This window comes from Anopheles coluzzii, chromosome 3, assembly GCF_943734685.1.
Source record: "Anopheles coluzzii chromosome 3, AcolN3, whole genome shotgun sequence".
In the NCBI taxonomy this organism is placed as follows: domain Eukaryota; kingdom Metazoa; phylum Arthropoda; class Insecta; order Diptera; family Culicidae; genus Anopheles; species Anopheles coluzzii.
In genome coordinates, this window is record NC_064671.1 from 87,928,362 (window position 1) to 87,955,037 (window position 26,676).

Here is a 26,676-nt window from a genome sequence, read left to right on the forward strand (position 1 = left end):
GTTGGGGCTGAGCTGTTGATAACTCTATGTTCTTTTGGAGAGCGAAAACTTGTTGCCGTTTTGCTTCACGACTGTGATTCGATTTGGCTCTGCATTGAAAAAATGGGGCAAGGCAATGCGTTATCCTTTCAAGTTGGATTCGTTTATTGATCCGTTTGAGTAGTGCATTAGAGAGTGCCATTGCAAAAGTATAAACTCTGGAGAAATGGACACCAAGTCAGGATGGCCGAGCGGTCTAAGGCGCCAGATTTAAGCTCTGGTTCCCGTAAGGGAGCGTGGGTTCGAACCCCACTTCTGACAAGCAAAAGAGGATGAAATTTGTGGAATTGTGATTTATGTTACAATTAAATTCCGCACGTTTTATTACAACGAAACAATTACAATTATTTCCAAGACTTTTTCAGTAACTGGACTTTTACTTTACGTACTACTTACTACGTACTTCAATCTGATTGACTGCATTCCCTTAAATCCCTCTCTAAGTTGTAATTATGTGTGTAACCTCTAATGTAGTAGTTATCTAAAAGTTACAAAATGGTTGTTGAGAGCTGCTAAATATTACTTTATGAAACAGGAAAGAGTAAGCTGTTGTTTTTTTTTGTATTTTTGTTGTTGTAAACATGAAACACCATAAATAAAAAAACATTATTTTATTTATTTATTTAATTAATAGCGTTGATAAAAGTCTGCTGTATTATTTTGTAGATTTTTTTAGAACCATAAAAACCCAGTAAAAATGAATACATATTTTGTTACTAGCGGTGTAGCTTGTCCTCTTACCTCGACCTGTTAATAAAACATAACAAAAAGAGTAACAGTTATTAACTTACTACTACAGCTGTACAAACGTTTGAAAATTTGTTTAGTATGAATAATGTAGATGAATATGAAATTTCATTTAAAATAGAAAATATGTGCTTTTGGTGTTGCAACTTAGGTTTTACCATGCAACTGTCGCACGTAATAGTTGCGTTTGATGATTGTCGCACGATTGGCTGTCGCGCAACATTTCTTTCGTTGTGCCGTTAGAAAACGTTAGAAATGAATGGAAGCAACGATGAATGGCAGAAACGTAGCGTAGAATTAGTAGGCCTGTAAGCACCCTATTGATCAACCGGGTCCTGTGGCGCAATGGATAACGCGTCTGACTACGGATCAGAAGATTCCAGGTTCGACTCCTGGCAGGATCGCTCATGAGAAACTCTTTTTATTTTCTTTTGTGTTAACGTGGAAATAATAGTGACACTTGTGTGATGTTTTTCTTCTATTTTTTTTATTTTTAGCAAAAGTACTTGATGCAGTTTGGATACTTGGAAAAATCAAACATCGAAACGGGCAATCTACGAACGATCGAAGAACTGGAGCAAGCGGTTCGTTCGCTTCAGGTGAGTCTACTAAATGCCGTACACGTCAAATCGCAACATACTAGTTTTAATCTATTATTTCTTTCACAGAGATTCGGTGGTCTCAAGGAAACTGGAACCGTCGACGAGGAGACGCTCGCACTGATGCAAAGGCCACGATGCGGTGCTCCGGACGATAAAGATTCGCTAGACTTCCGGCCATCGTACGAAGTGCGCCTGAAGCGGTCTCGGTCCCGACGGTACGTCATCCAGGGTCAGAAGTGGCAGAATCCCATCGTAACTTACAGGTAAGTGCACAGGATGTAGCAAAATCATTCTCAACCCCAAACACCCCAACCCCTACAAACCAGACCAATGACATGAAAGTGTCGCGTGCGCTCCGATACTCAATTTATTACTTAATTAAATTAAAACACAATCAACCTCGTAACTGATTTGGAAAAGTGGCACCTTCCCATCTCGGGCCGTCCCGGTGCCGCCGTCAATGGGTGCGCCATCTCGCTTGACAGGAACAAATTGGCAAACAGCCGTCGTCTCGGCGTCTCGGTGGATGCAACGCGGCCAAGCAAAGGGGTTAGATTTCAACTGTTTACTTAACGTTTTAGGGAAGCAGATGGATCAATAGCACCGCGTACACCCACTGCACTTGCCCAGCGTAATTGAACTGCAAAGAAAATGAATCTTGTCCTCCTTTTGCCCCAGCCCCAGGTTTTGCTCGCTCAGATTCCGCCCGAGACGAGACAGCTAAATCGAATTGACAACTTGAGTGATTTTGTTTGTGTGGTGCTCCCGTCCGCTTCCGGTGCTAATTGTGCGCTTAATGAAGTACGGATAATTGACATCCCTTTTGGGAGGAGGGATGGGGCTAAACCCGGAAGCTGGAAGAACATCTGCTCTCGGGAGTTTTGCAATTGCAAACAAGCGTCTTGTCCTTCTTGTCTAAGGTTAGGGTGAAGAAGTAGGCTCACGGTGGTGCGGAAGAAAGTCAAACAAACGCTTCACAACACAAACTTTCTTCACCTTTGTGTGCTTTGCTGTTCCGTGTCGTCCGGGTATAATGTTCTTCCCCGTGGTATGGGACAAAGTTTAGAACAAGACTGCCAAACTCCTTCTACGGTTAAGGGGTGGTCTGTCTTGATTTTGTTTTTTGCCTGCTGTCATTTTGGCATGGTTGGTAGCTTTTTTGGTAGTTATAATTCTATGTTCCTCTTCCCTTTTGAACTCGCAAACCGTTAAACTAATGCAACGGCGGGACGCCGTCTCGTGCAGTCGTCGTTGGTCAACCACTTGTTGGATGTTGTTCAGCATTTGGTGGTTTCCTTGGCGGTGTGTTTTTCATCCCAGTCTCAGTCCGAAGCTCACACACACACACACACACACACACACACACACACACACACACACACATATTGTTTTGTTTATGCCTGACGGCCTGGCTCTAAACAGTGGCTCGTTTAACAGATGGACTCACGTTTCGCTCACGGAGGACTCTGTTCAGGGTGTCAGAGTCTCCGATCCTCGGGACTGGCTTGACAACGAAAGCTTTCTCCCTGGCTCGCCATTTTTATTTACATCACGTGCAGCCAAAAGAACCACGTCACGTGGAGCCACGTGCCGCTGTGTATGTCTACGTTTTGCTTCGCCAGGGATTCATCGTCCTGTACCGAATGTCCTTTTCAACCACTTGCAAGGGTTTGATGAAGTCTATGTGGCCCGTTCTTCCTGAGTTGTCAGAAAAAGAGAATTGGCAGTAAATGGTAAGAAAAACAATTGTTTCTTGCAACCAATGCAATTTGCCTCTCTGGTAAGCTTTTTTTTTTGGCAAACCAAAAACCTGAATATAATCTGAAAAATGTGACAACATAAAAGCGGTTAGAAGTTTATGAATTGCGCTAGCAGAAGCGGAGTAATGCACCAATGTAAGACAAGGAACTTCGGGGAATGAAACCTGAAGCTGTGAAAAAGGTTTTTACCGCTGACGAATGTTTCACAGAAAAAGTGTTTTCTTTCCGGCAGTAGTATTTAGCTTAAAACTAGTCGGTGGTCCTGCCGAGAAGCCTTAACGCAAGTTGTGTGTATGCTTGTTGAAAACCTTTTGCAAATGTTTTAGTGGAAAGGTGGAAAGTTTTCCCTGGCTGTGAATGGCGTGGTTTTGCGTAATTGTTTGCAAATGTTGTCTGATTGTTTTCCAAACGGGGTTGTTTCTGGCTGTTTTACCAATAGGTTTGGCCTTCCGTAGGTGCTGTACTGCGTAAGATCGCCTTGTCATGGCTTCTTGGTAAAGTTTCTTTTTCTATGAAGTTTGTCAACAACAGGAAACAAGACTTGTCGAAGAAAATCTGTGGTGTGAAACAGTTTTGGTAATGTTTAACATTTAATAATTTTAACTTACAGTTTTTCTCAAATATTGAATATCGATTAAAATCAATATTTAGAGCTATTTCTATAAACTTGATTTATATATTTTGAATTTATTAGACTTGAATTTAGTAATAAATTATATATATCTCATAACACCTGAAGTGGGCTTTTTACTGGATTGCGCATTTGTAGTAATGATGTGCTCTCCACCGAAAACAATGAACATATCAGTGATAGCTTGATGTTCATTGCTGATACTCAATGAAAATCAGCATTGAATCAAATCCTATAATCTGAATGACAAGCTGGGCTAAATACAGTCGCAAGTATAATCATGATTTTTCTGGCTGTGAACAGTGCTGCCAAATGCTATTGTCACAGGCACCAACCAATCACATGCTTGGTGACATTTTGTTTAGCACCCAACTCTTGGACACTCAGTTTGTCACGACATTTTCTGTGGGTGATAAACACGACATTCCTGGAATATACTTGGTGTGTGGTCCTAATCAACAAAATGAGCATGCTTTCTCGCTCGGTTTGCTTTGATGGCCTGTCGGGTCAAACTGAGCGAAAAAATATGCTCATTTTGTTGCTTGGGACCACTCGCACACACCGCATATCTATCATGACTATTGCGATGATCACCGGCAGGAAATATCGCGACCAAGTGACTGACCAAGAGTCCCACAAGAGTTCCACAAAATGTCACCAAGCATGTGATGGTCAGGCCAACTGTTTGAGTCTCACCTATGATCTTTACAGTAGAGCTCGTGACGCTGACATTGGGGTCCTTTCCGTTTTAAGTTGGTTGGCTTAAATTTCAGCTTGTTAGTTGTTTGCATTTTATAGCAGTTTTCGAGCAGCTATCTAAGCAGGTTTAATATACAGGTAGGATTATCCCAAGGTGTATGAATTTAGAAACCTGATTTTTATCGCTTCTGTTTCTAAATGAAGATTTTAAGAATGTTTTGGATATTCGTCAAACTACCAGAAAGCCTGTTTGAACAAAAGATTTCACCCATCCTGTCAGAAAGAGATATTCAAATTTGGCTAAAAAAATATGCTATGAGATCACCTGGACTACATGCACTTTGATTCTGGATTCCATCACCTGATCTCTTGAATGCACCTTGGGAAAAATGTAAACAACACTGTGTTTTCGAGCAGGTACTCGAATCTAATTCTAGCTTTGAGGCTAGAATAATCTAGACTGATAATTACAGGCTAGTTTTGTGTGTGGTTTTGTATGGAGTGTTTACATGATTTCAGCCTCCAACTGTTAAACTCCATACAAAAAACTGACTAGAACCGTGAAGGGCCCCATTATTTTGTTTCAGGCGGCTGTGATCAGTTCTGCAAAGCGTCACTGACATAGTCATTTGTCATGACTATGTCAGTGACGCTTTGCAGAACTGATCACAGTAAAAAAAAAAGTCATGACAAAGTAACTGACCAAGCATTGGTTGCTAAAATGTCACCAAATAAAATGTATTGGATACACCTCCATTCCTCATAACATTACTGCCCACCCGAGGGCATCCAATTGATTAAAGTTCCATTTTGAGCATTCCATTTCCGATGCAATTACGCCTCAAACTGGAAATGTTGTCATAATTGTCGTAGTGATTCGAGAGCCACCATACGCGCATGAATGTTATTTTAACGGCTGATAGAATGTATTAAATGGGAAACCTATGTGTCCTACATTGTATCAAAGGTGTGCTGAAACTAAACCACTTCTTCCAAAGCGCCAGGCGGCAGCATGCAGCAGCGTGAACGTTGAAATCGAATTTTAATTTCTGCGCGTTCCATATCGACTGTAATTAGATTTCGGAAGCGAAAATCTTCTCCTATAAGCATATTTTCCATTAAGGAACGTGGCACCCATGCACACAGACACAGTGACACACCTGCCTTCCCTTGCCGTCGTCCTGTGTCACCGTCGACGTCCTGCATTTGCTCCGGCCCCAGTGCGACCGAAGCGACCGAAGCAATTTGCTACTAATAACAATAATTAATATATAATGTAATATTATCATCTCGTCGCAGCGGTCTCAGCCACTGCTTCTGTCTGCTTCTGTTCCCGTCGTTGGTTCAGGTGGATTCTCGCTCGCTGCAATGTAAAAACGGAGCTCCGCCGTATGGCTTGTTGTTGCATTCCGTCGTTGTCGTTTTTCTTCGACGGCCGGGGCCAACACTCGCATTGCTCTCGTGGGAGCAATCTGTGTGTGTGCGGCACCAGTCGAGACAGGAAACCAAGAATGATGGGATTCGACCTTCTTTATATTGGTGTCGACGGTAGGGAGGCAGTGTGGGGGTGAGCCCTCTGTCCATGGCGCGCTGGACAGAGCGCAGAGCCCTTGGGAAAATGCTTTAATTGCTTTCTGTAGTAGCATTCGTTGAAAGCTTTTCCCTGCCCTGCTGCATCGGGTGGCATTCCTACCCTGCTGACCTCCTAGGTGGTGCGCTAACCCCTTTGGTTGGTTGATTGGTGTGAATTTTTGGGGATGGAACATCTTCAGGACAGCAGGGACATACGCCCCGGTGATGTTTTATCTGCTAACGGTACGGAATACTGTGAGTAGTGTGAATTAGTGATGTGCTGTATAGAGCGCACCCACGACTCCGATCCGACTCCGACTATTGTTAGTTCGATTCCGACTCCAGCAAAATGGAACCACTAGATCCGCCCGGAGTCGGAGTCGTTTGGAATCGTCTGGAGTCGACCGGAGTCGTCCGGAGTCGACGACTCCGAACGACTCCGAACGACTCCGGACGACTCCGATTCCGGGCGACTCCGAACGACTCCGGACGACTCCGGACGACTCCGAACGACTCCGAACGACTCCGAACGACTCCGAACGACTCCGAACGACTCCGAACGACTCCGAACGACTCCGAACGACTCCGAACGACTCCGAACGACTCCGAACGACTCTGACTCCGGGCGACTCCGAACGACTCCGAACGACTCCGAACGACTCCGAACGACCCTGAGCGACTCCGGATGACTCCGACTCCGGGCGACTCCGGACGACTCCGAACGACTCCGAAAGACTCCGGATGACTCCGGATGACTCCGACTCCGGGCGACTCCGGGCGACTCCAGGCGACTCCGTACGGCTCCGGACGATTCCGAACGACTCCGGATATTGCAGCGAGGACCTACCTTCCGGAGTCGATTCCGAATTTATCGGAGTCGGATCGGAGTCGACTCCGAATTTTTCCCAACTTTACCCATCACTAGTTTGAATAGATAGCAACGTGGCGCGTTTGGTTCTTAGAACTGATAATTGTCACTATCGTGGCTAGAAATGTTCGAGTGGGCTTTTAGCTCACTTTCCAATCAGAAAAGATAGGATACACATCTAATATTTAATTAAAAAAGCAATATAATTAGACGTTCTATCGCGATTTTGAATGCAACTTGAGAAACAATTCAATTTGAAATAATTTCAACACTGATTCACGAAAGGTAGCCTATTTAGTAATTTACCCACAATTTCATTAAATAAACGACTTCTTCTATTCTAAATTGCTGCAATATTCATTCTGCCAAGATATAAGTAATAATTTAAATTTAATTTAAACCCCATGATTGGTTGAGGGCTTTTACGATTCTAGCCAGCTGTTCATAGCATAGTTTTTATATAAGGATTGAAAATGTTGGGAGAAAGCATAAATATTTCGTCAAGAAACGTTAAATCATCTGTTTATTTATTTAACGAAGCCACCTAGCCATGCTAGCCTACAGAGCTTAATACTAATACTTCTAGCACTCAACACATCGTAACACTCAATGCTCACTTAACACTCAATACAAACACTCAACACATATTGCAAGAGCTGATCACAAAAATAAATTAATAAATGAGAGTTTCGCTCGTCAGTATAAGCTGCGCAACATTTTTTTGAGTACATTTTCACTTCCATGCTAGGTTGTGACAGTATCTGTCAAATGGATACAACCTGGATGATGTTTATTGTTCCACTAACATGCTTAATTTTCAGATTGTTGACTAGAAAAAGAAAATGCACGATTGTTGGCTAGAAATAGACATCAGGTAATATATGTATTCCTCTTCCTATATTTTTGGTATATTTCGAACATCAAACTATCACTTATCAAACTATTACTAGCTGCTGCATTTAAGCTTTTTCATAATTTTAATTTAATGAAAATAAATAATTATAACATAACTTACTGCTAACAATAAGTTTAACAAAATAAAGCACCCTGTTGGGCTGTTCCGGTTACTCACCACGCACCAACTCAATCGCCATCCACTCCACGTCAAATGCAGATTAAAATCCTATCGCTTGCTATATCGGTAAGCTTTCGTTCACTGTCATCCAGGCTCAACAGAAACACGTGGCATTGCACACAGCTAGCCACACAGCTCTGTCACACTAAGGGACGTGAACAAAAAAAATCCCTGTCCGTAAGCATTAAATCACAGCGAACCGAAGCGATGTGTAAGATTGGTTCGGCTTGTATATATTTGTGTTGCTGTTACAAAACACCCCCTGCTAAGCCACCTTTCCACCACCGTCCAGCTGGTTGATGAGTGGCCTAATGGATCGATGGATTGAACCCCTGGTTGCCATTACCCGTGTCCATTCTGACCTTTTTTTCGTTGTTGCACATTTTCAATCAAGCAGGAAAAGCAACAGGTTGAAGAGAACGGACGGCGGCGCATATTAGGAAAGAAACTTTCATTTCGAACCAGGATAGTATGTCTCCCGTGTCCCGGTGTGTGGTTGACATGGCCATGGTTGTGTCAAACAAGTGGTAGGCCCCCCGCCGTATGTTCCTTAACCTTTCGCATTGGATGAATTTTCTGTTTATTAGATTTACGGAAAATGGTTTGGCTGCCGTAGGATATGGAGCACGTTGTTGCTGACAAAACCTCCCCCTTGCAAACACGAGGCAATGGCACGAGGATGAACCCCGGGAGAGAGGGAAGTCAGAATTTATGGGCTCCGAACCACACCGGCGACAGGCGACGGTCGCGTTCGTCACTTGACGGGACTTGAAATTAACCTTTTTTTCGCTCTTTCGTTTACTTCCTTTTTTCTTCCGTTTTTCATGAGGGAACGGATAATTTAAACACATTTTGCTTGATGCGAGGAGTGAGGGATTTTACAGAGGATATTTCCATCACACCGTAAAAAAGAGCCCTTTCGTCCTGCTGTGCTCTGTCCCTCTCTCTCTACCCGTAACACCGGGTGGCACCGGTAAAATATATATCTTTTACGATTGTGTACAGGTTTTAGTCCGCCCGCTCTAGCCATGCTGGTAATGGCAAATGTCAATCCTTTTAATTTCATCACACATCTTCCATTGTTGTCGTGTTTTTGCTACAATGCCAAGGGGTGTAAAAAGTAAAAGAAGAAACACCCCCTCTGGAACCCATTGGATTGTGTTTGTATAGAGTGTTATCCCATCAATTCTGGTGCGGTCACAGAGAAACACGGAGACAACACAGGGACGGTGGTGTGCACTGTGCGTGTGTTTGTACTGCAAGCTAAAGGACTTTTAGTTTAGTTGATTTTCTGCCACAAAAGCTCTACAAAAGTCACACTGTGTGTGTGTGAGGCCATGCTTCTCGGATGGGAAAACCATCCATTTCCGTTCGATGCACGCCTTCACGACATCATTTTGCCTCGACTAGAGTGATGTGTGAGAACCTGTTGTTTATTTTTTGTTTCGTCTCTCCTGTTTTGTTTTATTGACCATCACGAAGGAGTCTTTGAAGCACAAACCAAAGGCTCCCCAACACTCCTCCTCCTCTATACCCTATCCTCCACAGCACCGAAGTAGCTTGTATCGTTTCGGTGTGCTTTTGCTTTTATTAATCTCTCAGACGTGATACCATTACTCGGTCGGTTTCATTTTCCGGTCGGGGTTTGGGTTGCACAACCCGATTGGGTTGGAAGAGGCAAAACAGGAAAAATAAAACTTCACACTGCGACTGATTGCTGAACTGGTTTGGGTCTCTTGGCTCCTCCAGGACCTCTCCGGACGGATGTTGTGGCAGAATGTGCAGCCAACATGCTCAGTGGTTGGCTGGGTGGTACAAAACCATTAGCAGCTGCAGTGTTAGCTTTTTGGCACCGTATCACGGTGAGCAAATCTAATGTTACAACACACACACACATTTACACAAGCATATACACACTGATGTCGGTGGTAGTGGTGCTTAAAACCAACGAGATCATTTACGATGCAATTCGAACACGCGGTGTCGAATTTAACCACCAGGCGTCCCCATTTTACGCGTGCTTTTAGTTAGTGTTTTTTTTTACTTTCTTCTCCTTCTATTTGTTCAAATCGTGTTGATTTTACACAGTTACGACTGGAAATTGTAGGGTTTTATTTAATTCAGACACTTTCATATACGAACCGAAAACAAGAGACAATTTAAAATTTCGTGTCGCTTCCTTTTTATTTGTTTAAATACCAATTGGATTATATGCCACACGCTGTACTAACAAGCTGAGTCGATTGCTTTTAATTGATTTTAAACACGCACTGGTGGTAAATAGGGGTTCAGTTTGATTAGATGTTAATGGGATATGGAACTAAAAATAACCTTAATTTATAAGAAAAAATGCAAAGGCAATTAAAATATAAAATATCACATTTTTATACTTTTTGTTTCAAATTATATGCAATATAATTTATCCAAAGAATTCGTAAAAATCGTTGATACTCAAACAAACGGGGGCTTTGACCGATTTTAACCATATTTTTTTACATGAATATTTACATTTGAGAACGGTTGAATGACTTAAAAACTTCGTTACGGAGGCCTAAAAGATATATATATCTTCACAGGCCTTCTTCTTCTTCTTCTTATTTTTCTTTACATTGGCGCAAAGAGCTACGTGCTTTCATGCAGGTCGAATGCAGGCTTTCAATGCAGATAGATGGGTCCCATATGAGGCATGAACCCACGACGAGTAGGTTATTAAATCGTGTTAGTTGATAACTATACCACAGGACCTCCCGGACAGGACCTGCTTTATTATGTTTTTATTTATAAAAGCCGGTTTATTGTGTACTCTTTAAGGATAGCTCATGAGTATTTTAACTTTTAGTTAACTATTAGTTAGAACATTTGAACAACTATTGAATATTAAGCAAATGGATTTATCATTATGATGGAATTAATTGAGCTTTTTTTTACAAATTTTTAGCTTATACTGTTTTCAATGAGATTTGCATACTGAGGATTACCTTTCAAATTTTGTGTTTGTATCCACAAAAAAACTTATCTGTGACATAGCACAGGTAGGTAAAGTTTATATTTGTTTTGCTCGATAAAACCGTTGAACTGTATAATGTTGATCATAGCACTTGTTTTTATGTCCGATTGCACGAAGTCGAAAAAGCGTCCAACTGTTTTAAGCGTCTCGCAGGAATTGCTATCACCAACCTGCAAGACGGCCTGAGCGTCATCCACCAAGCGATAGATAATGCCTTTACCCATCACAATAACGATGGTGTTCATAACCGCGGCTGTAATGAAACGCGCAAGTAATCAAAATCCAAAGCCCTCTTGCACTTCCAGCTCGCAGAAGAATAAATAAAACAGCGGATGATCCAAAGCAGCAAATGTGCATAGTTTCCGGTGCGGTATGTGTGTGTGTGTGTGTGTGTGCGATTTTCACACGATTGAACCCTGTGTGCAGGGCAGGGCACACAGGCCCTGACGGTGGACAACATCACAGCGTGGTGGTGCATTAAACGCGTGCTAGGGTGCTTCATATTTAGCTCTGGCGACGAACCACCGATTGTAGGCGACAGGGGACGGGCGGTTCCCATAAACCAAGAGGCAACCGTACCGCGCTTTAGCATGCAAATGCGCGCGAAGCGTTTGTGCGAATGGTTCGCCCGAGCGGTGTCGCTTGTAGCCGTTTTTAATGCCGCTAAACATTACCGCGCCACAGCCGCTCCTGGTGGCACCACCTTCCCAGTGTGGGCGTGTGCCCGCGCGACGGAATCTTCCCGTACACCGAGAAGCCAGCCCAAAGATTAATACCGGCGTCATCGTTGAACTTTCGTTGGGCGCGCTACGGCTTCGGAGGTTGGCTGTGTTGTGTGGCCATAAAGGCGGGATGTTGTGCAGCGGGCAAAAGTGATGCGCGGTACATCCTTTAACCGTCTTGATCTGCTTTTAGAGCCTGTGTGTGTGTGACTGGTGGAAAGTTGTTGTCGTCATTGTCATCACTATTTTTGCCAGGGCCACACGCAGGCTGCCCCAGCGCCAAATGCGACACAAAGCGGCGTACGAAGCAGGCAGCGAAGGCACCAGCGCGCTAATGATAATGATGCCAGAGCATATTATCGTGTCGCGGATGTTGTACTGGTACTGGCGGCGGTGGCGGCATCAACAATCTCTGCTGCGAACGAATGCTGATGAATCACACCAACGGGAGGAGAGTGGCGGAGGGAGGTTTAAGTGTATTTTTGTCGCCCAGTTTCTCCGCCTCCGCCAGCATGTGGAAGTCGTCTTCCGGGTGTTGTTCCGGGCGCAGAGTCACTCTGGCCGACGGGCGGGAAGGAAATGTCTTTGATTTTATCCATTTTTACTGAGCCGAGTGTACCGCTAGAATCATCTTCGTGCTCTCTTTAAATTATACCGCTAGTTGGCCGCCCTGTAATCGACAACATTATTGGGTTGGAGAGCACAGAAGGAAGAAGACAAAAAAACACACACACATACACAAGACAACAATCACTCTTTGGCGGTACATGTTTTCCTGCCCTGCTTGGAGTTGTCTGTTAAAAAAAGGAACAACGCTCCACCACAAAGCACCATTTTTAACTTCGAGTGCCAGGAGCTTTCCAAGCAGAAGCACAAGCAGAGAAAAGAGCAGTTAAAGCGAGAGGCAAAAAAAGTCCAATGCAATAAAAAGTGCTAATAAAAAATAATGTAAAATATCGTTGATAGCAACCAGTAACGATAAAGCTTGCGGGTGGGGAATGAAAGGCAGAGACGATACGGGTGAGGTAAGATGACAAAAAATATGTATGTATGCATATTGTAATTTACTGCCACAAAGTTCGCCGCCCACCATTTGTGACCATCCTCCGAGCACGAGGCGAACGATGATCGGGCGGCTGTCATCGCAGTGCGCCTAAATGACTGCAATGCTGGGCGTGGAGCGTCTACGGGCATAAGGGGCAGGCGCGCGCCGTTTCTTATGTGCCTGCACGGGCACACTTTGCGTAACGCTCCGTTAGCGTTATGACTCTTTCGGGAAAAGAGGGGGGGATGGGAAGGGGAAGAAAATATTTCATTAGAATTTTCATCGTTATCATCATCATTATCGAAGCGAGCTGATGTGGATGATGTGCTGAAGGGGCGTACCAGGGCGCTATGGGACCAGCATGAGCGGGACAAAAGCGGGGAGATTTGGGTTGTGCGGGTATCGTTAAATTTAAGAAAACCTTCACCCTCTTTGATAGTGAGTGCACGTGTGTGTGTGTGTGTGTGTATGTGTTGCAATAAAACAATATGAAGTGATGGATCCGGGATAATGAATTGTTTAGCCCAAGTGGAACCTGCTGTAAAATGGTTTAAATGGTCGGTTGGAAGCGTTGAGCTTGATGAGTTATTTTCTTGCTGTAATGAGATTGAAAACTTAAAAGGGCTATACAACACACAAAAGCTAAGCATAAAAGCATTCACAAACAGTTGCAGTGTTGTGTTGCACAATTTATTTGATTTATTGCACGTTGTTTCGAATATTCACCATTCTTAGTATTAGTGAGCTGTATTGCACCTTCTTTGAAATGTATTGCAATGGCCCAAATGATTTTTAACAAATGTTTAGCCCTCAAACCATATGTTTCAAAGTTTCATTTAGTTATTATTCAACTTAATACTTGTCTTATTTTGTTCAAGTATACCATGAGCTATAATATACATTAATAGTTTATTGATATAAGTGATATCAATTTACAAATCATATTAATCATATTTTAAATAAATAAATAGTTGAAATTGCGTAACGAGAAACAATTTGTTTATTAGTGCAAACATTAATGAAAGTGAAGGAAGTAATAAAGTGAGCATTATTCAAGAAACTAGTTTATTTGGCTAACCTCTGGCCAAGGCTGCGCTACCAAATTTCAGGGATCCCGTTTACTCTGAAGTGTTCTCCGAAATTAAATTAAAATGAGGTATTGGTGATGACCCCTGAAGAGACCTAATACCAAACCCATCCAGGTCCTGATACCGATACCTTACCTTTACTAGTTAAGGAACTGATCTTGGTCACGTGCCGGTCCTGGCTCTGATCCGGAACCTATACCGGCTCAAGAACCGTTCGTAAACTCAAATCTGTCCTGTAACTGATCATGAACCAATACCGGTCCTGGAATGGATACTGAACTCATACCAGTTTTGGAATCAAAACTGAGCCCAAACCAGTCCTGGAACCGAGAATGAACCCATATACCGGTCCTGGACTCGGTCATAAACCCATACCATTTATGGAGCTGTTTATGAACACATACCGGTCCTGGAACTGATGGAAAAACTCATACCGGAATCAAGCACGAACCTCTACCAGCCCCGCAAGTGATACTTAACTCATACCGGTCTGAAAATCTTCTTCTTCTTCTTCTTCTTTTTGGCATAACAACCGTTGTTGGTCAAGGCCTGTCTGTATCACTAGTGGTGCTTGGCTTTTAGTGATTTATGTATTACCATAGCAGAATAGTCAGTCCTACGTCGCACGATCGATTTGGGGCTTGAACCCATGACGGGCATGTTGTTAAGTTGAACGTGTTGACGACTGTACACTCCAAAATAGGTCAAAATAGCTCCCAAAATATCCAAAATAGTCTGGAAATAGCTTCCTATTTTATTTCGTTCCTGAAACTGTACCTGGAACTGATGTGGATTCGGAACAAAATTTTAACTGGAACCGATACAGTTCCAGTTTCGATCGAGTAACTGATTCCGCTGGGCGACAAATCATACTCGCCAGTACATGAGCAGGAATTTAAAAAAAAAGATAAAATAAATGAATAAAAAGGCAAAATTTAATTTTTTTGTACAATACTCTTCAAAAACTAAAATATTGTGGTAAATATGTTAAAAAATATGCTAAAAAATGGTAAAAAAATTCTTTGGTCGATTCGAACGTACCGCAACAAAAACGTCGATGAGCGTTATTATAAAACCCTGCAGCACAAAAGGGCATTGCATTTACATTGGCAAAATTATCCCCTCTACCGAACTGCTGCACTAAACATTGCATCACAGCGTGATGTGCCAGAGGAAACAAATCTCTTCATGCAGTGTCAGCTCATTAAAATGAAGAAAATGAAGCATTTGAACCAAACCCAAAATCCCGGTGCACCGACAGCTGCACCACAAAGCTCCACTCCAGCATGGTTTGTGGTTCGTTCGTTTTCGTTCCTGTCTCTCTCCTCCCCACACACACACACACACACACACAACCATTCCTTTCTTGGGTCCATCACTGTTCGGGAAGAAGGGGTACTGAGTGTTACTCCTGCTGCACTTAAACTCCGACACACACTCAGTACATTTGGGTGAGTGATGACGAAACACAAACTGCTTGGTATGTGGTATGGAGGGGGGCCACTGTTGAAGGTGCGAAAGGTGGCTGGTCACCTTTTTTGTGTTTTGTGAAACAAGAAACAATTGCTCAATACAAAAAAAAAAAGCAGGAGAGTAGCACCGAACATGCAGAACATGTATGATGGCGGCAAAGTTTTAGCTTCGGGGTTATTTCTCATGCTTGTTTCGGGCACATGTGTTGTGTAGTGCGGCGTTGGTGCTGTGTTGCAGAGTTAGAAGGTAAAAGTTCGAGTGACATCTAACCATTTTCGGGGCGACGTTTCTCAGGCACAGCAACAACCGGGACAGCAAGCAAGCATTTCAGGTGAAGCAGCAAAAGTCAGGCCGCTCCTTTGGATTATGTGTTGCAAAAATCGCGGAAAAAATGCCAGGTGACTTTTGGAAACCAAGCCATCGTTCCCTACCCTCTAAGATGTGTTTTCGGTGTGTTGGGTGAAATTTGTCCTTGAATGATGGCACTTTCTGTACACTTGAGTGTGTGTATGTGTTTCCATCATCTCCTTCTTTCATGGAAAAAAGCAACTACTTCAAGGCCTTTTCAGCTGGAACCCCCCCCCCCCCCCCCCTTCACCGAACGCACGTCTGAATGGTTCTGAAAGCGAAGACATGTTTCTTGCGGCTGACAATAATTGCTGGCGAAGAAGAAAAGGCAACAACAACAAAAAAAAAAACAAGACAAACCCGGTGTGAGATTTAGCCCAGAGACAAGAGCTGGAAAGTGGGGCCCACCTTCACAGCGCACAACGACAATAGCGGAAAAGTGCAGCCGAAAGGAAAATAGTTGGAAAAACCGCCGCCGACATTCCACCGTTTGCTGCTGGAAGTGGTGGAATGGAGGGCGCCACCATTACAAAGCGCGAACGGCGCGTACCCACCTGGCGGAAGCAGGCAGGGGGAGGGGGGGGGGGCAAGCTCGACGAGTGGGATTAGCTGTCAAAACATGTCTTCTTCATTCAGGGACATCATGTCACTGGCAGGACACGGGCCCCGTTGCGCGGGAAAGCTGCTCGCGAAATGTCTCTGCAAAGCTGCAAGGTTGTTTTTTTCTTCTTCTTCTTTATTGTTACATTTTGTATTGCCATTTTTCTCATTCGTATGTCATACCCAGAAGGATAAATAATTGAAGCGGTGGGGGAAAACGGGAAACCCATCGAGGGGTGGGCTGAGCGGAGCAAAAAATCCATCAACGACACACACACGAACAATTGGCTTTCTCGTGGGCGACCGACTATTGACAGGTGCGGTAGGTCCCCGTTGCAATCGAACCGAGAGGGTGATGGATGGTAGGAGGACAAAATTTATTACACAAAACATCACCCAACCCCTCGACTCAGTGACACAAAAGGGAGGCTTTCGTCGAAATCGTTTATTTGAAAATGTAAAATCATTCCCAAAACGCGTTTGCAAAAGCTAATGTTGTCAGCAAAAGGCTTAAGAAAAGGCCTGGCATGGCATACAATATTGCGCCTGAATCGCGCGAACACGACAACTATTAATGTGTGTTTGGGGGAGGGGGGTGTTTGCGGCGATGATTTTTCCCCAATTTCCCGATGACCCTCATCAAACGCTAGACGTCCTTTCGAGAGAGAGAGATACATGGAGCCCATCTCGCAGGGGTCCTGCCATGCAAACAACAACACACCTTCAACCTACGCACCGCTTTGAGGACTATAAGGGGTATTGCTTTTGGAAAAAGTAAAATTTATTGCCCTCACATCAAGGTGCTAATCCTCCCTCCCCCGTTGCTTTTGCTGCCCTCTAAACTACAAAAATATATTTAACTGTTGTCGCTTTCGCATTTATTACAAATAGTTGTTTATGGGTTTGCCCCCGGGGCGTTGGCTGATGGGAGGGCAATTATTTTAAAGCGCCTTGTAAGACCTCCTCCCTCCGTGACGTGAGAAGCCTCCTGGCGCGGTTGGGAAAAAGGTCAAAACTGCGGGAAAACTCAAAGGCGTAGGCGATAAATTTCAATTTCCTGCTAAGCATATGGGGAAGGATTAATATCGACAGCGTTTGAAGAAGGATGCTTGAAAATCAAACACACACACACACACACGTGGCAAGATAAAATGTGGTTGGAAAAGTGGAGAAGCAAACATTCCTAACCTGAAGAGAAATGGCACTTTGCTGTGTGTGTGTGTGTTTTTTTTGTCGATGGACGACCCAAAGCGATTGTTCCGCCCAGTGACGGTTTGACTTTTGTTTTCGCTCGCCGAAGGATGAAGAGAAGAGATCAAGGCGTGTGTCGGGTAAGGAAGAAAAAACAGAAAACGAACAACAGGCGAGATAGAAATGCCTTCGGGACCACTCGGACGCAACAAGCGTAAACCCAACACAGCGCTGCTCATCCTCTGCCGTGGATCTGCTATTCGAACGCGATGATCTATTGCGCGCTATGGCTGACATTCCTGGGATGAAGTGTGTGTGCGGAGAGGAGAGGGGGGGGGATTAAAGAATTATGTCAGGAAAAATTTACAGACACACACACACACACACAACACAAAAGGCAATAAAAGCAGCGCCCTCCCTCATGTCTGCAGCCCTGCAGGATGACCGTTCCATTTACAAGTGCGATACAACTCAATTAAGGATGTATGGCGCCCGGGCAGTGGTGGCGTCGTTCGCCCTTAGGGACTGTGCATTAAGGATCGGAGGAAGAGGAGGAAATAAAATAAAGTGTGTCACCCTAAACGCATCAACGGAGGGGGTGGGGTGGGATGATTAATTGTCCGCTCTAGTGGGCCATAGGTAACGGGGGCTGTTGTGTGCAATTTAGTTTCAATTTCCGACAACGGTTTTACAAGCGCTGTCAATGTTCGCAAGCAATCATCGGGTACGGGTTATGAAGTCGTTAATTTGCAAGGAAAGGGAGCGTTATTAACTTAAGTACAGTTTGCAAATGATTCATAAATTTTAACATTAAGTTGTACTTCCGTCTAGTTTGATTTTGTTGTGGAAATCTTGCTTTTGAAAGAAACCAAAACAAAAAAACAATGTTGGCGGATTAACGCCTAAGTGTAGGCAACTCGCATTGCAAAAACATCCTATTACTGCGTGAGGAATTCATCGTTATGCAACAGAAGCATGAGATAAGCTTCTTTAGCAGGGTTCTTGGATACCTTTTGAATAAACTAGAAATATTAGGAGTTATTAATGTATTAAACGCAGTTTTTTTGTATTGGGTTTGGTTTGCAAATGATTCATAATTCTTAATATTAATCTTTATCTTCGCCAGGCTGTAATTTGCTGTGACAATCTAGCCTTTAAAAGTAATAAAATAAACTCGACTGTATTACGCCTACGTGTATGCAACCCGCATTTCAAACGGATTGCTATACTGCGCGAGGATCTTTTTTTTTCAAAGGGAATGATCCTTGAGATACACTCCCTTAGTATTATCTCTCTCTCTCTCTCTCTCTCTCTCTCTCTCTCTCTCTCTCTCTCTCTCTCTCTCTCTTTCTCTTTCTCTTTGGCTCAACAACCGTTGTCGTTCAAGGCCTGTCTATACACCACTTGTGGGGCTTGGCTTTCAGCGACCCCCCCCATAGCAGATGGATTACCCCCCATAGCAGGATAGTCATTCCTACGTATGGCGGCACGGTCCATTTGGGGCTTGAACCCATGACGGGCATGTTGTTAGAGTCGTACGAGTTGACGACTATATTACGAGCATTATAATTTGTTTTATTATTTCTCACAAAGCAGAGTTTTGTGATACCTTTTTTAACTTAAATGTTTTCTATTCTATTTTTAAAACATTTGTTGATGGCCTCTCTTCATCCTACTTGCAAATGATTGTCCTTCAGCTGTTGTGCAATCGAGCGTTTCGAGCGCGCCACAGACAATGGAAACGTGCGCCCTTTTAGTGCCCTCAATAAAGTCAAACAAGGGATGAAATATTATCCTACCGCTTCGGTTCGGGCACCACCGATACACACAAGAAGCCGGCAGGCTCACTTTAATCCATTTGGGCCCGGGCGATCGAGGAAAGCGAGCGGTAGCCATTAGTCGAGCAAGAAGTGTTTAATAGGCACGATGAAAATATATCCACAAGGAAACTCATCCTGACGGATCGTACACATGGCCCCGTACGCACACACGCGCACACAGACTGTTCCGCCGAATCGTGCCACGTGATGGATGGATTGACAACTTCCGGCCCTTCGGGATGGTAGGCTCTGGACGGTGTGCGAGTTTTTGTTCGGTTTTGTTTTGTTTTGAAAGGCACACTGGGAAGTCCATCGCTCGAAGAAGGAGGCCTAAAATGGGAGGATTGGAATGGGGCGGTGGGTATGATTGGAAGAACGGTCCAAAGTATCAAATGACCACCATTTGCCTGGAAGTGGCTATCGGTAGGCACACGCCATTTCCGCCTACTTAGTTCGAACTTCTCGCAAGGGAGCCAGCTGGATCGGCGTTTGGCTTTCATTGCTCGCTTTGTCGCAAACGTGTACATCTACTACCGCTTTGTTCATGCTTATCGAGAAAACAAAACGGGAATGAAACACACAAACGAAAAAAAAAACCCCACAACCTCCCCCCCCAAATGGAGGCTGCAAACTGTGAGTGCTTGCTTTTGCCGCCCCCTTTTTCCGGTCGGGTGGTCGTAACGGGCTCTCCGGCAACCGTAGCCATCGCCAACCCAGTCTTCGTCCGGCCAGTGTAGCCAGGGTGGTTTCGTATAAAGTTTCCTGTCGATAAAACGCAGCTAGAAGACAGAAGAGGGGACGCCAATCCCTGTTGGTGGTCGAATGTAATCGAATAATGAGTGTACGCCCCCGGTCGGCTATATTCGCTGCATGACGGCACTGCATGTGCTGATTGTGTGTACGGGAGTATGGGATGTAAAGTGTGTGAGTGTGTGTTTGTGTTTAGGTAGTTTGTTTCTTTTGTCTGTGCTCTTTATACTGTATGTCCTTTACTTTCATACTACACGGATGTGCAATAGTACAGGGTTTCTCAAGGCGAGAGTAAATTGGAGAGAGAGAAGCACCGTTCATGAATTGTATTACTTTGTATTATACATGAAAAAGTGACAAATTACAAAGCGCTTAGCGATATTTCACTCTTTATAATTATAAAGGCCAAATGAACCTATTTTTTTTTTTTTTTTACTAAAAAAAATCATTCACAGATGAATAACAGGGACTCGATTTAAAAGTTAATGAATAAAAACAGCATTTTTTATGTTTTTTTTTTGTTTGATTTTCATTATTTATTACATTTGGTAAAACTTCATAAGCGTTACGTACTCGGTAAACGTGATTCAAACTAAAGCGCATCATGCTGGACCTGCTAAATGGTCTAATGGTAACGCTTTGGCTACTGCCAAGGCCGGACGTTGTTCTATTCTCAAGTTGAACCAGTGACAGAAGTGACATTGAATGGAAGTGACAAACGATTTGACTTTCGAACGCGAAATAATACAATAGAGGAGTTACAAACGAGTTATCCCTGCTTTGTTTGTAACATACTTTCAGGGGTAAATTATTCCTTTCTTAAAGCATAATCGCAAGGTTTTCCTCTCTGAAAAATCCCATAATCACGCGAACCCTGTGCTTTTCCCGCTCATGATAAAAGCATTTTTTTTTTGTATGCATTGTTCGCTTTTGAGGCGTAAACAAGGAAGTAGACCCATCAACTTATCAGGCAGCAGCGTTTGATCAAACGTTGTCACGCGAAAAAGCTTCCACGAGAGAGTGAGAGAAGGATGGCAATTTTTAATCGCCAAACGCGAACGATCTCCCATCCCGGTCTCATTCCACCGACACCAACACACCAGATAGGTGCGCAAACCATGCGTCATCCCCAGACCAAACTAATGAAGGTGTCTGTTCAGCTCGCAGGCGCCGAAACCGTCCAAGCCGGAAGCAGTGCGTCCGTATGCTTCATTTGTTTGATTTTGCGTTTAATGAAAAGAAAGTGAAAAATGCGTTGCACATTCCAGCTCTTCTTCCCGCTGGCATGTCTCAGCGCGTGTGGGGAGCGTCTGCAGTGAAAAAGAAAAACGGGGCCCACCCCACACACACACACACATCTTCTCGGGCTGACCTCGCTGAAGGTGATGCTGGGAATCGTGCTGTGCTGCAGCTGCTCTGTCGGCGCCCGGTGGCGCGAGGGAACCTTCATAAAATGCAAATGATAGTGCCTGACCAGTCCGCATGTATGGCTGTGTGGGTGTGCTTTAAACAAGTTCGTTAGTGTCGTACTGCCGTCCTGCCGCAGCAACCGCCACAGCTTCTTTTTTTAGCTGCCTTTCCAATCATCCCCCCTCACAAGTACGAAATAGTAGTTTGAAACGAGTATGCTGACAAGTAATTGGTATCGCTCATCTACATACGAAGTAGATTCCACTCGGTTTGGGGAGGGGGGGGGGGGGGATTTGTGAGGAGTGAGGGCCTCAGCAACGGGGGCATATCCGGACGCAGTGGCGCCAAAATACTTGTTACGCATTTTATTACTGTTGTCGGGGACTGCTTTCTGGTTGACGAGGAGGAGGAGGTACATGGGGCTCATCATCCTTCATGGTTCATGCTGGCTTCTCGCATCGGTCTGTCGGGCGACGGGGTCGGGTGGCTCTCCGGGAAAACGCGTGGAAAGTGTGTAATGAAGCGAGGAAAACTATTTGTTGTTGAGCAAAAATAAAAATAAAACGGAAGCACTGCTACCGGGTGGGTAGATCGTACTATTTCGTTGTGCAGTTGGAGAAATCGTTTCGGAGGAAGATTTAACGTATTTAACAATTATAATAAAGGTTGATTCATGATGAAATTTTATAATATTACACTCTCCGAAAAGCCGCACATTAGGGTTTCTCTAAACAACTTAAACTGTTTGTTACACCATATCGAACGACTCGAGACGATACAGTGATACTTTCTACACACTTTGTAGAAAATGTACATATTTCGTACGGCTTCTTCAATCATTCAGACCAAGACTATGAGGATGATTTCTGATACCCAGCCGGACCAGAAATGCGATATCGGAAGCATTATAAATTGATCCCACCATCACCATGCCTCCCCTGTTTACCTCATCTCCAAGTGAAAACCAAACGTGAAGCAAACGTTTGGCGCAAAATGATTGTGCTTTCTCTCTTGTTTATGATGAGAGAACCCTGCTGGGCTCGAACTTACCAGCGTGTGTACTTGTACTTCTTCCTCATCCTTGCTCATCGCGTGACGGCCCAAGCGGTCCGGTAACAAATATCTGCTGAATAAAATATCATTCGATGTGCGCCTGAAAGTTATGCAATGCGCTCAGCAATCGCACGCTAAAACTGTTTACAGTGTACGTTTGAATGGAGCTGTAGTGTTGAAATAAACAAAAAAAACACACCGAGCCACTCGAAAACTGCTCCATCCCTGGTAGGCTTCATTGTAGATGTTTAGAAATTTATTTTCGTTCATTTAGCTCCCCCAAACGGTTGCGTATCGGGGTGGGATAAATTTTCACCTCGTTTAGTTCAATGTGTTCAGTTGGGTGGAAGTTATCCCACGACTGCTTCAAGAGCGAGCGAGAGAGAGAGAGAGAATCAAAGTGGGATCTACAGACCACGCGGTGCTTGCTTTATTCGAAACTATACGCACACACCGTTGCTGTTTGTGTGTCCCGGTTGCAAATGTATGCTGCTTTATGTACAACCACTGGCAGTGTACAGCAGTACACGAGCGTTCGTTCAACATATCGCCCCTTGTAGCTGTTTTAGATAAGGCCAGAAACCGCTAGCTAGCTAGAACATGGTCTCCTGTTCGGTGGCAGGATCGAAATAGTCAAAAGCAAAGAAAATGAACAACACACGCCGTAGCAACCTGTTGCATGCGGTGGGGTTAGATGAGCAAGAAGCCGGGACGCGAAACTCGGCATGCTTACTAAACATTCCACATGATGTACACAGGGTCTCCTTGTTTTAGGGAACGGATCCCACCATAAAACGCCCCTGCTCTGCACGCAAGCGTTTGTCTTTTTAGACCGACGAAAGACAGAAAATGAATTACGGTATCCCGGTTGCAGGCCCTTTTCGACATCCGTGGCATGGCGTGGTAGCACATCATTAGAAGCAGACCCCCAAAAACTACGCTATTTATGATAACGATCCAACAATTTATGGGTATGTTGGCCCCCACCCTGAATTATGCCTGATAGAGGTGTAGGCGATGGCAACTACTTTTTGCCTTTGCTATTGATAGGAAAGAGTGAAACAGAGCTATTCGAAAGAGTGATCCGGATGGAACGAGAAACTATTCAAGGTAAAGACAAAGGTTGGAAGGGATGTTGTTTCCGTTCGTAACCACTGTTCCTCTGCACTCCTTCCGGAACACCGTCTGGCACACGATGGATACAAATTTTGAATCGATTAAGTTGTACAAAATAAAACCCGAAACGCACCTGCTGTGCGTGCTTCTGTCCTGTTAGCTACTAAGCAGCTTTGTCTAGATATTTTCTAAACTCTCTGCAAACGTTTTTGGCTAAACTTTTTCAAACGTTACCGACGTCTTCTTTATCACAATTACGCACTGTGTGTACATAATATGCTAATCACATTAAATCTCTCTCTCACTCTCTGTAGCCTAGACACAAACTAGGCGAACTCCACCGAGTTATGGGCGCCTGTAGATAGTTGGCCCCTGCCGAAACGGTGTTTAAGCGAAAATTTAAACCCAGCAGCTTTGGCTTGACTCGAAAACGAAAATTTGACTAGTTGATTTAAATCGAAGTTTCTTTTCAGGTAGCATTAGTTTTTAAAAACGTTACCAATAATTATCTGTTTCTGAAAAACAATAAACCCTCAATCAAAAAAGGCTACTGGAGCGTTTAAGGAAAATTTTGGCTTTTTTGGGAGTGCCTTGGCATGAAGCGGGAACGCATGACGCGCTGCAGGTGGATTTGAAAACGCTTCTCAATTTAGATACGATGCGAGCTGTTCGGATGGAAGTATCGACTCGAGCTCGAATCATCAACCAGGAGCACACGCCGACTAGCATCCACCCGTCGGACAGGTTGTTTAGGATTTTAGAGCATCGAGCGGTATGGTTTGGACGCTCCCAATCCCGGGGACAGTTGTTTAATGGGCAAGTCTATGAAAACGCGCCTGACGCTATGTACTCCAGCATCCGCTGTAGGATAGGGTTGTGACTATACAAGAGAGTCGATAGTGTCAATGAGCAAGCAGCAACGATAGGCTTTGTACTGCTCTATTTCTAGTCGAGATAAGATTGTTAGAAACTCATTTTTGGCGCTAAAATATGGCATGTAATTTGTGATAGTTTTGAGCACACATTCACAGTGCCATTTTATGTGTGTGTGTGTTCGGTTCGAAAATGGTCCCAACTCACCGATAAATAGTTCCCCGTACCAAGATCCCATGACAGGACAGAGGAGTAGTCCTCTAAACACACATGTTTAGCTAAACACTATCACAACACATCACACCACGTTTCCCCACTGCTTACCACAACCCCGCAAGAATGAAGCCTGTTGGCGTATGTGTGAACCTGAGAAGGACGCTGTAATTAAACCATTGTACATTGAATCAAACGTGTAACGGACGGGGGGTTATGAAGCGGCAAACAGGTCTTCAGGTTTTTGGTCCTTCGAACCGGATTTATAACTCTGAGACCGAGCGCACCGGTTACAAGACCGAACGGTATGTGTGGGTGTGTGTGTATGCGTATTTACCTCTCCACTACAGCCTCAACGCTTCAAGAAGATCGTTAGTTAAGAAGATTTACATAGATGAACAGTATTTAGTTTTATTACCAAACCGTAAATAGCGGACCGAAAGGGCATCACTTCACTGAGGCCTAGGGGTTTGGGATAAGTAGCCGCAAGGGTTCGCAGAGAGTGAGAGCGGATGTGTGTGCCTGTGTGTGTATGTGTGGTTTGGTATGTTAACGGGGGCGAAGAAGGCATCCAGCCCTCTTGGGAAGGGAGAGGAAAGGATGTTGTGCTATGCCGTTGGAGAGGCAGAGACGTATGCTCTGCCCAAAACCTCACAATGGCAGTTAGTGGCTGCTTTTTGGAGCTTATTTTGGGATGGTTACGTTACCAGCTCGAAATGGGTCCCGACAAATTGGAAGGAAGGTTCAGAGGTATTTCTGAGAAAATGAATTATTATAAAATTCTAGAGGGGAAACTGATAAGAAGGAAGATATTCAAATAATTAGAATGTGTTCATCATAAATTGGGAAAACATGTTTAAATCAACAACAGTTTTTAGTGTACATACTGTGTATTTCGCTCAAATGGAATCGCTGCTAATCGCACAACCTGAGCTACGTGCTACTCACGAGCAAGGAGCAGAGCACAAGCGGAATCAACCCAACGTTTGTGAGGAACGCCAAACTAGTTTGGCATGTGTTTGCGAGTGAAAAGTGTGCATCCTCCAGCGCAACATTTCATCCTGGTAGTGGAAACAGTTTGCCAAAAATCGAACAAAACCATAGTAATGAAACTCAAGCACTTTCCTCCACCTTGTACCTATCCCGGAAGCGACCGGAAACGTATTCGTCGCAGTGCAATTGAAAAGAGGAAATCCGTACCGCTTGAAACATCCGTGTGCATGGCTCGGTCGATCCATACCTCCAGAACATGTTGTTCATTCCACACTTGATCGGTGATTTATTCCTTGCGCGTTGAATACAATACAAAAGCGAGCATGTTTTGGAAGGTAGGGGAGCATATTCTTCCTTGGGCATAAGAAAAGTTTTCCCCGTCTCTCGCAAGAATAGATACGTGTGGATGCATGCAATGAAAATATGCAAAATACACCTCACTGCTTCTTCGTTTGCACGATGACCGGAAACTGCAACCTTGTTTGGGTTTTCTTGCATACGCTTGGAAGCTGTCCTGGTGGGGTGGGCGCAATGTCTGCCATTTTCCGGTCCGGCACCGTTTTGATGTGGTCCAGTCTGGCTCCCTGCGAAGCAAGAATATGTCCTGGAAAAATCACACACAGAAAAAAAAAACCCCCAAATCGAACATTGCTTGTACCCGTTCCGTGCGTGCCCGTCGTTTCTTTATGGGAGGAAAAGATTAAAACTCAACAGGTTCCTTCTGTTACCGATCACTGGCAGAGGGACTACATAGTGACTCACTACGAACAGCAGGAAAGCTTATAGAGAGCTCATGTTGTTCCTACCACTGCGTTTTTCTACAAACGTTCCAAGTACTACAAGGGTGACTGCTTTGCTTCTTGGGAAAGAGTTAAGAGCAGAAAATCACTTCCGGCTTGCAGTCGGTGGATCGTCGTTGGCGCTTGCATTGGTGTGCTGGTCACCTGCAGGGTTAAAGGGAATGTGTTTGCTTGGGTTGTA

General features: G+C 44.1%; 1 protein-coding gene and 2 non-coding genes across 4 annotated transcripts in view; all 3 read left to right on the top strand.

The window, feature by feature from the left end:
* Positions 1-26,676, top strand: part of LOC120958783 (matrix metalloproteinase-2) — a 270,470-nt gene that overhangs the window by 66,839 nt on the left and 176,955 nt on the right. For both annotated transcript variants that reach the window (XM_040381788.2, XM_040381789.2), the window contains 2 exons: positions 1,284-1,385; positions 1,455-1,651. In XM_040381788.2, coding sequence (XP_040237722.2) covers positions 1,284-1,385; positions 1,455-1,651 — 299 coding nt within the window. The remainder of the gene's footprint in view (positions 1-1,283; positions 1,386-1,454; positions 1,652-26,676) is intronic.
* Trnal-uaa (transfer RNA leucine (anticodon UAA)) lies at positions 217-300 on the top strand. Its single transcript has one exon. It is a non-coding gene; the product is annotated as a tRNA-Leu (tRNA).
* Positions 1,118-1,190, top strand: Trnar-acg (transfer RNA arginine (anticodon ACG)). Its single transcript has one exon. It is a non-coding gene; the product is annotated as a tRNA-Arg (tRNA).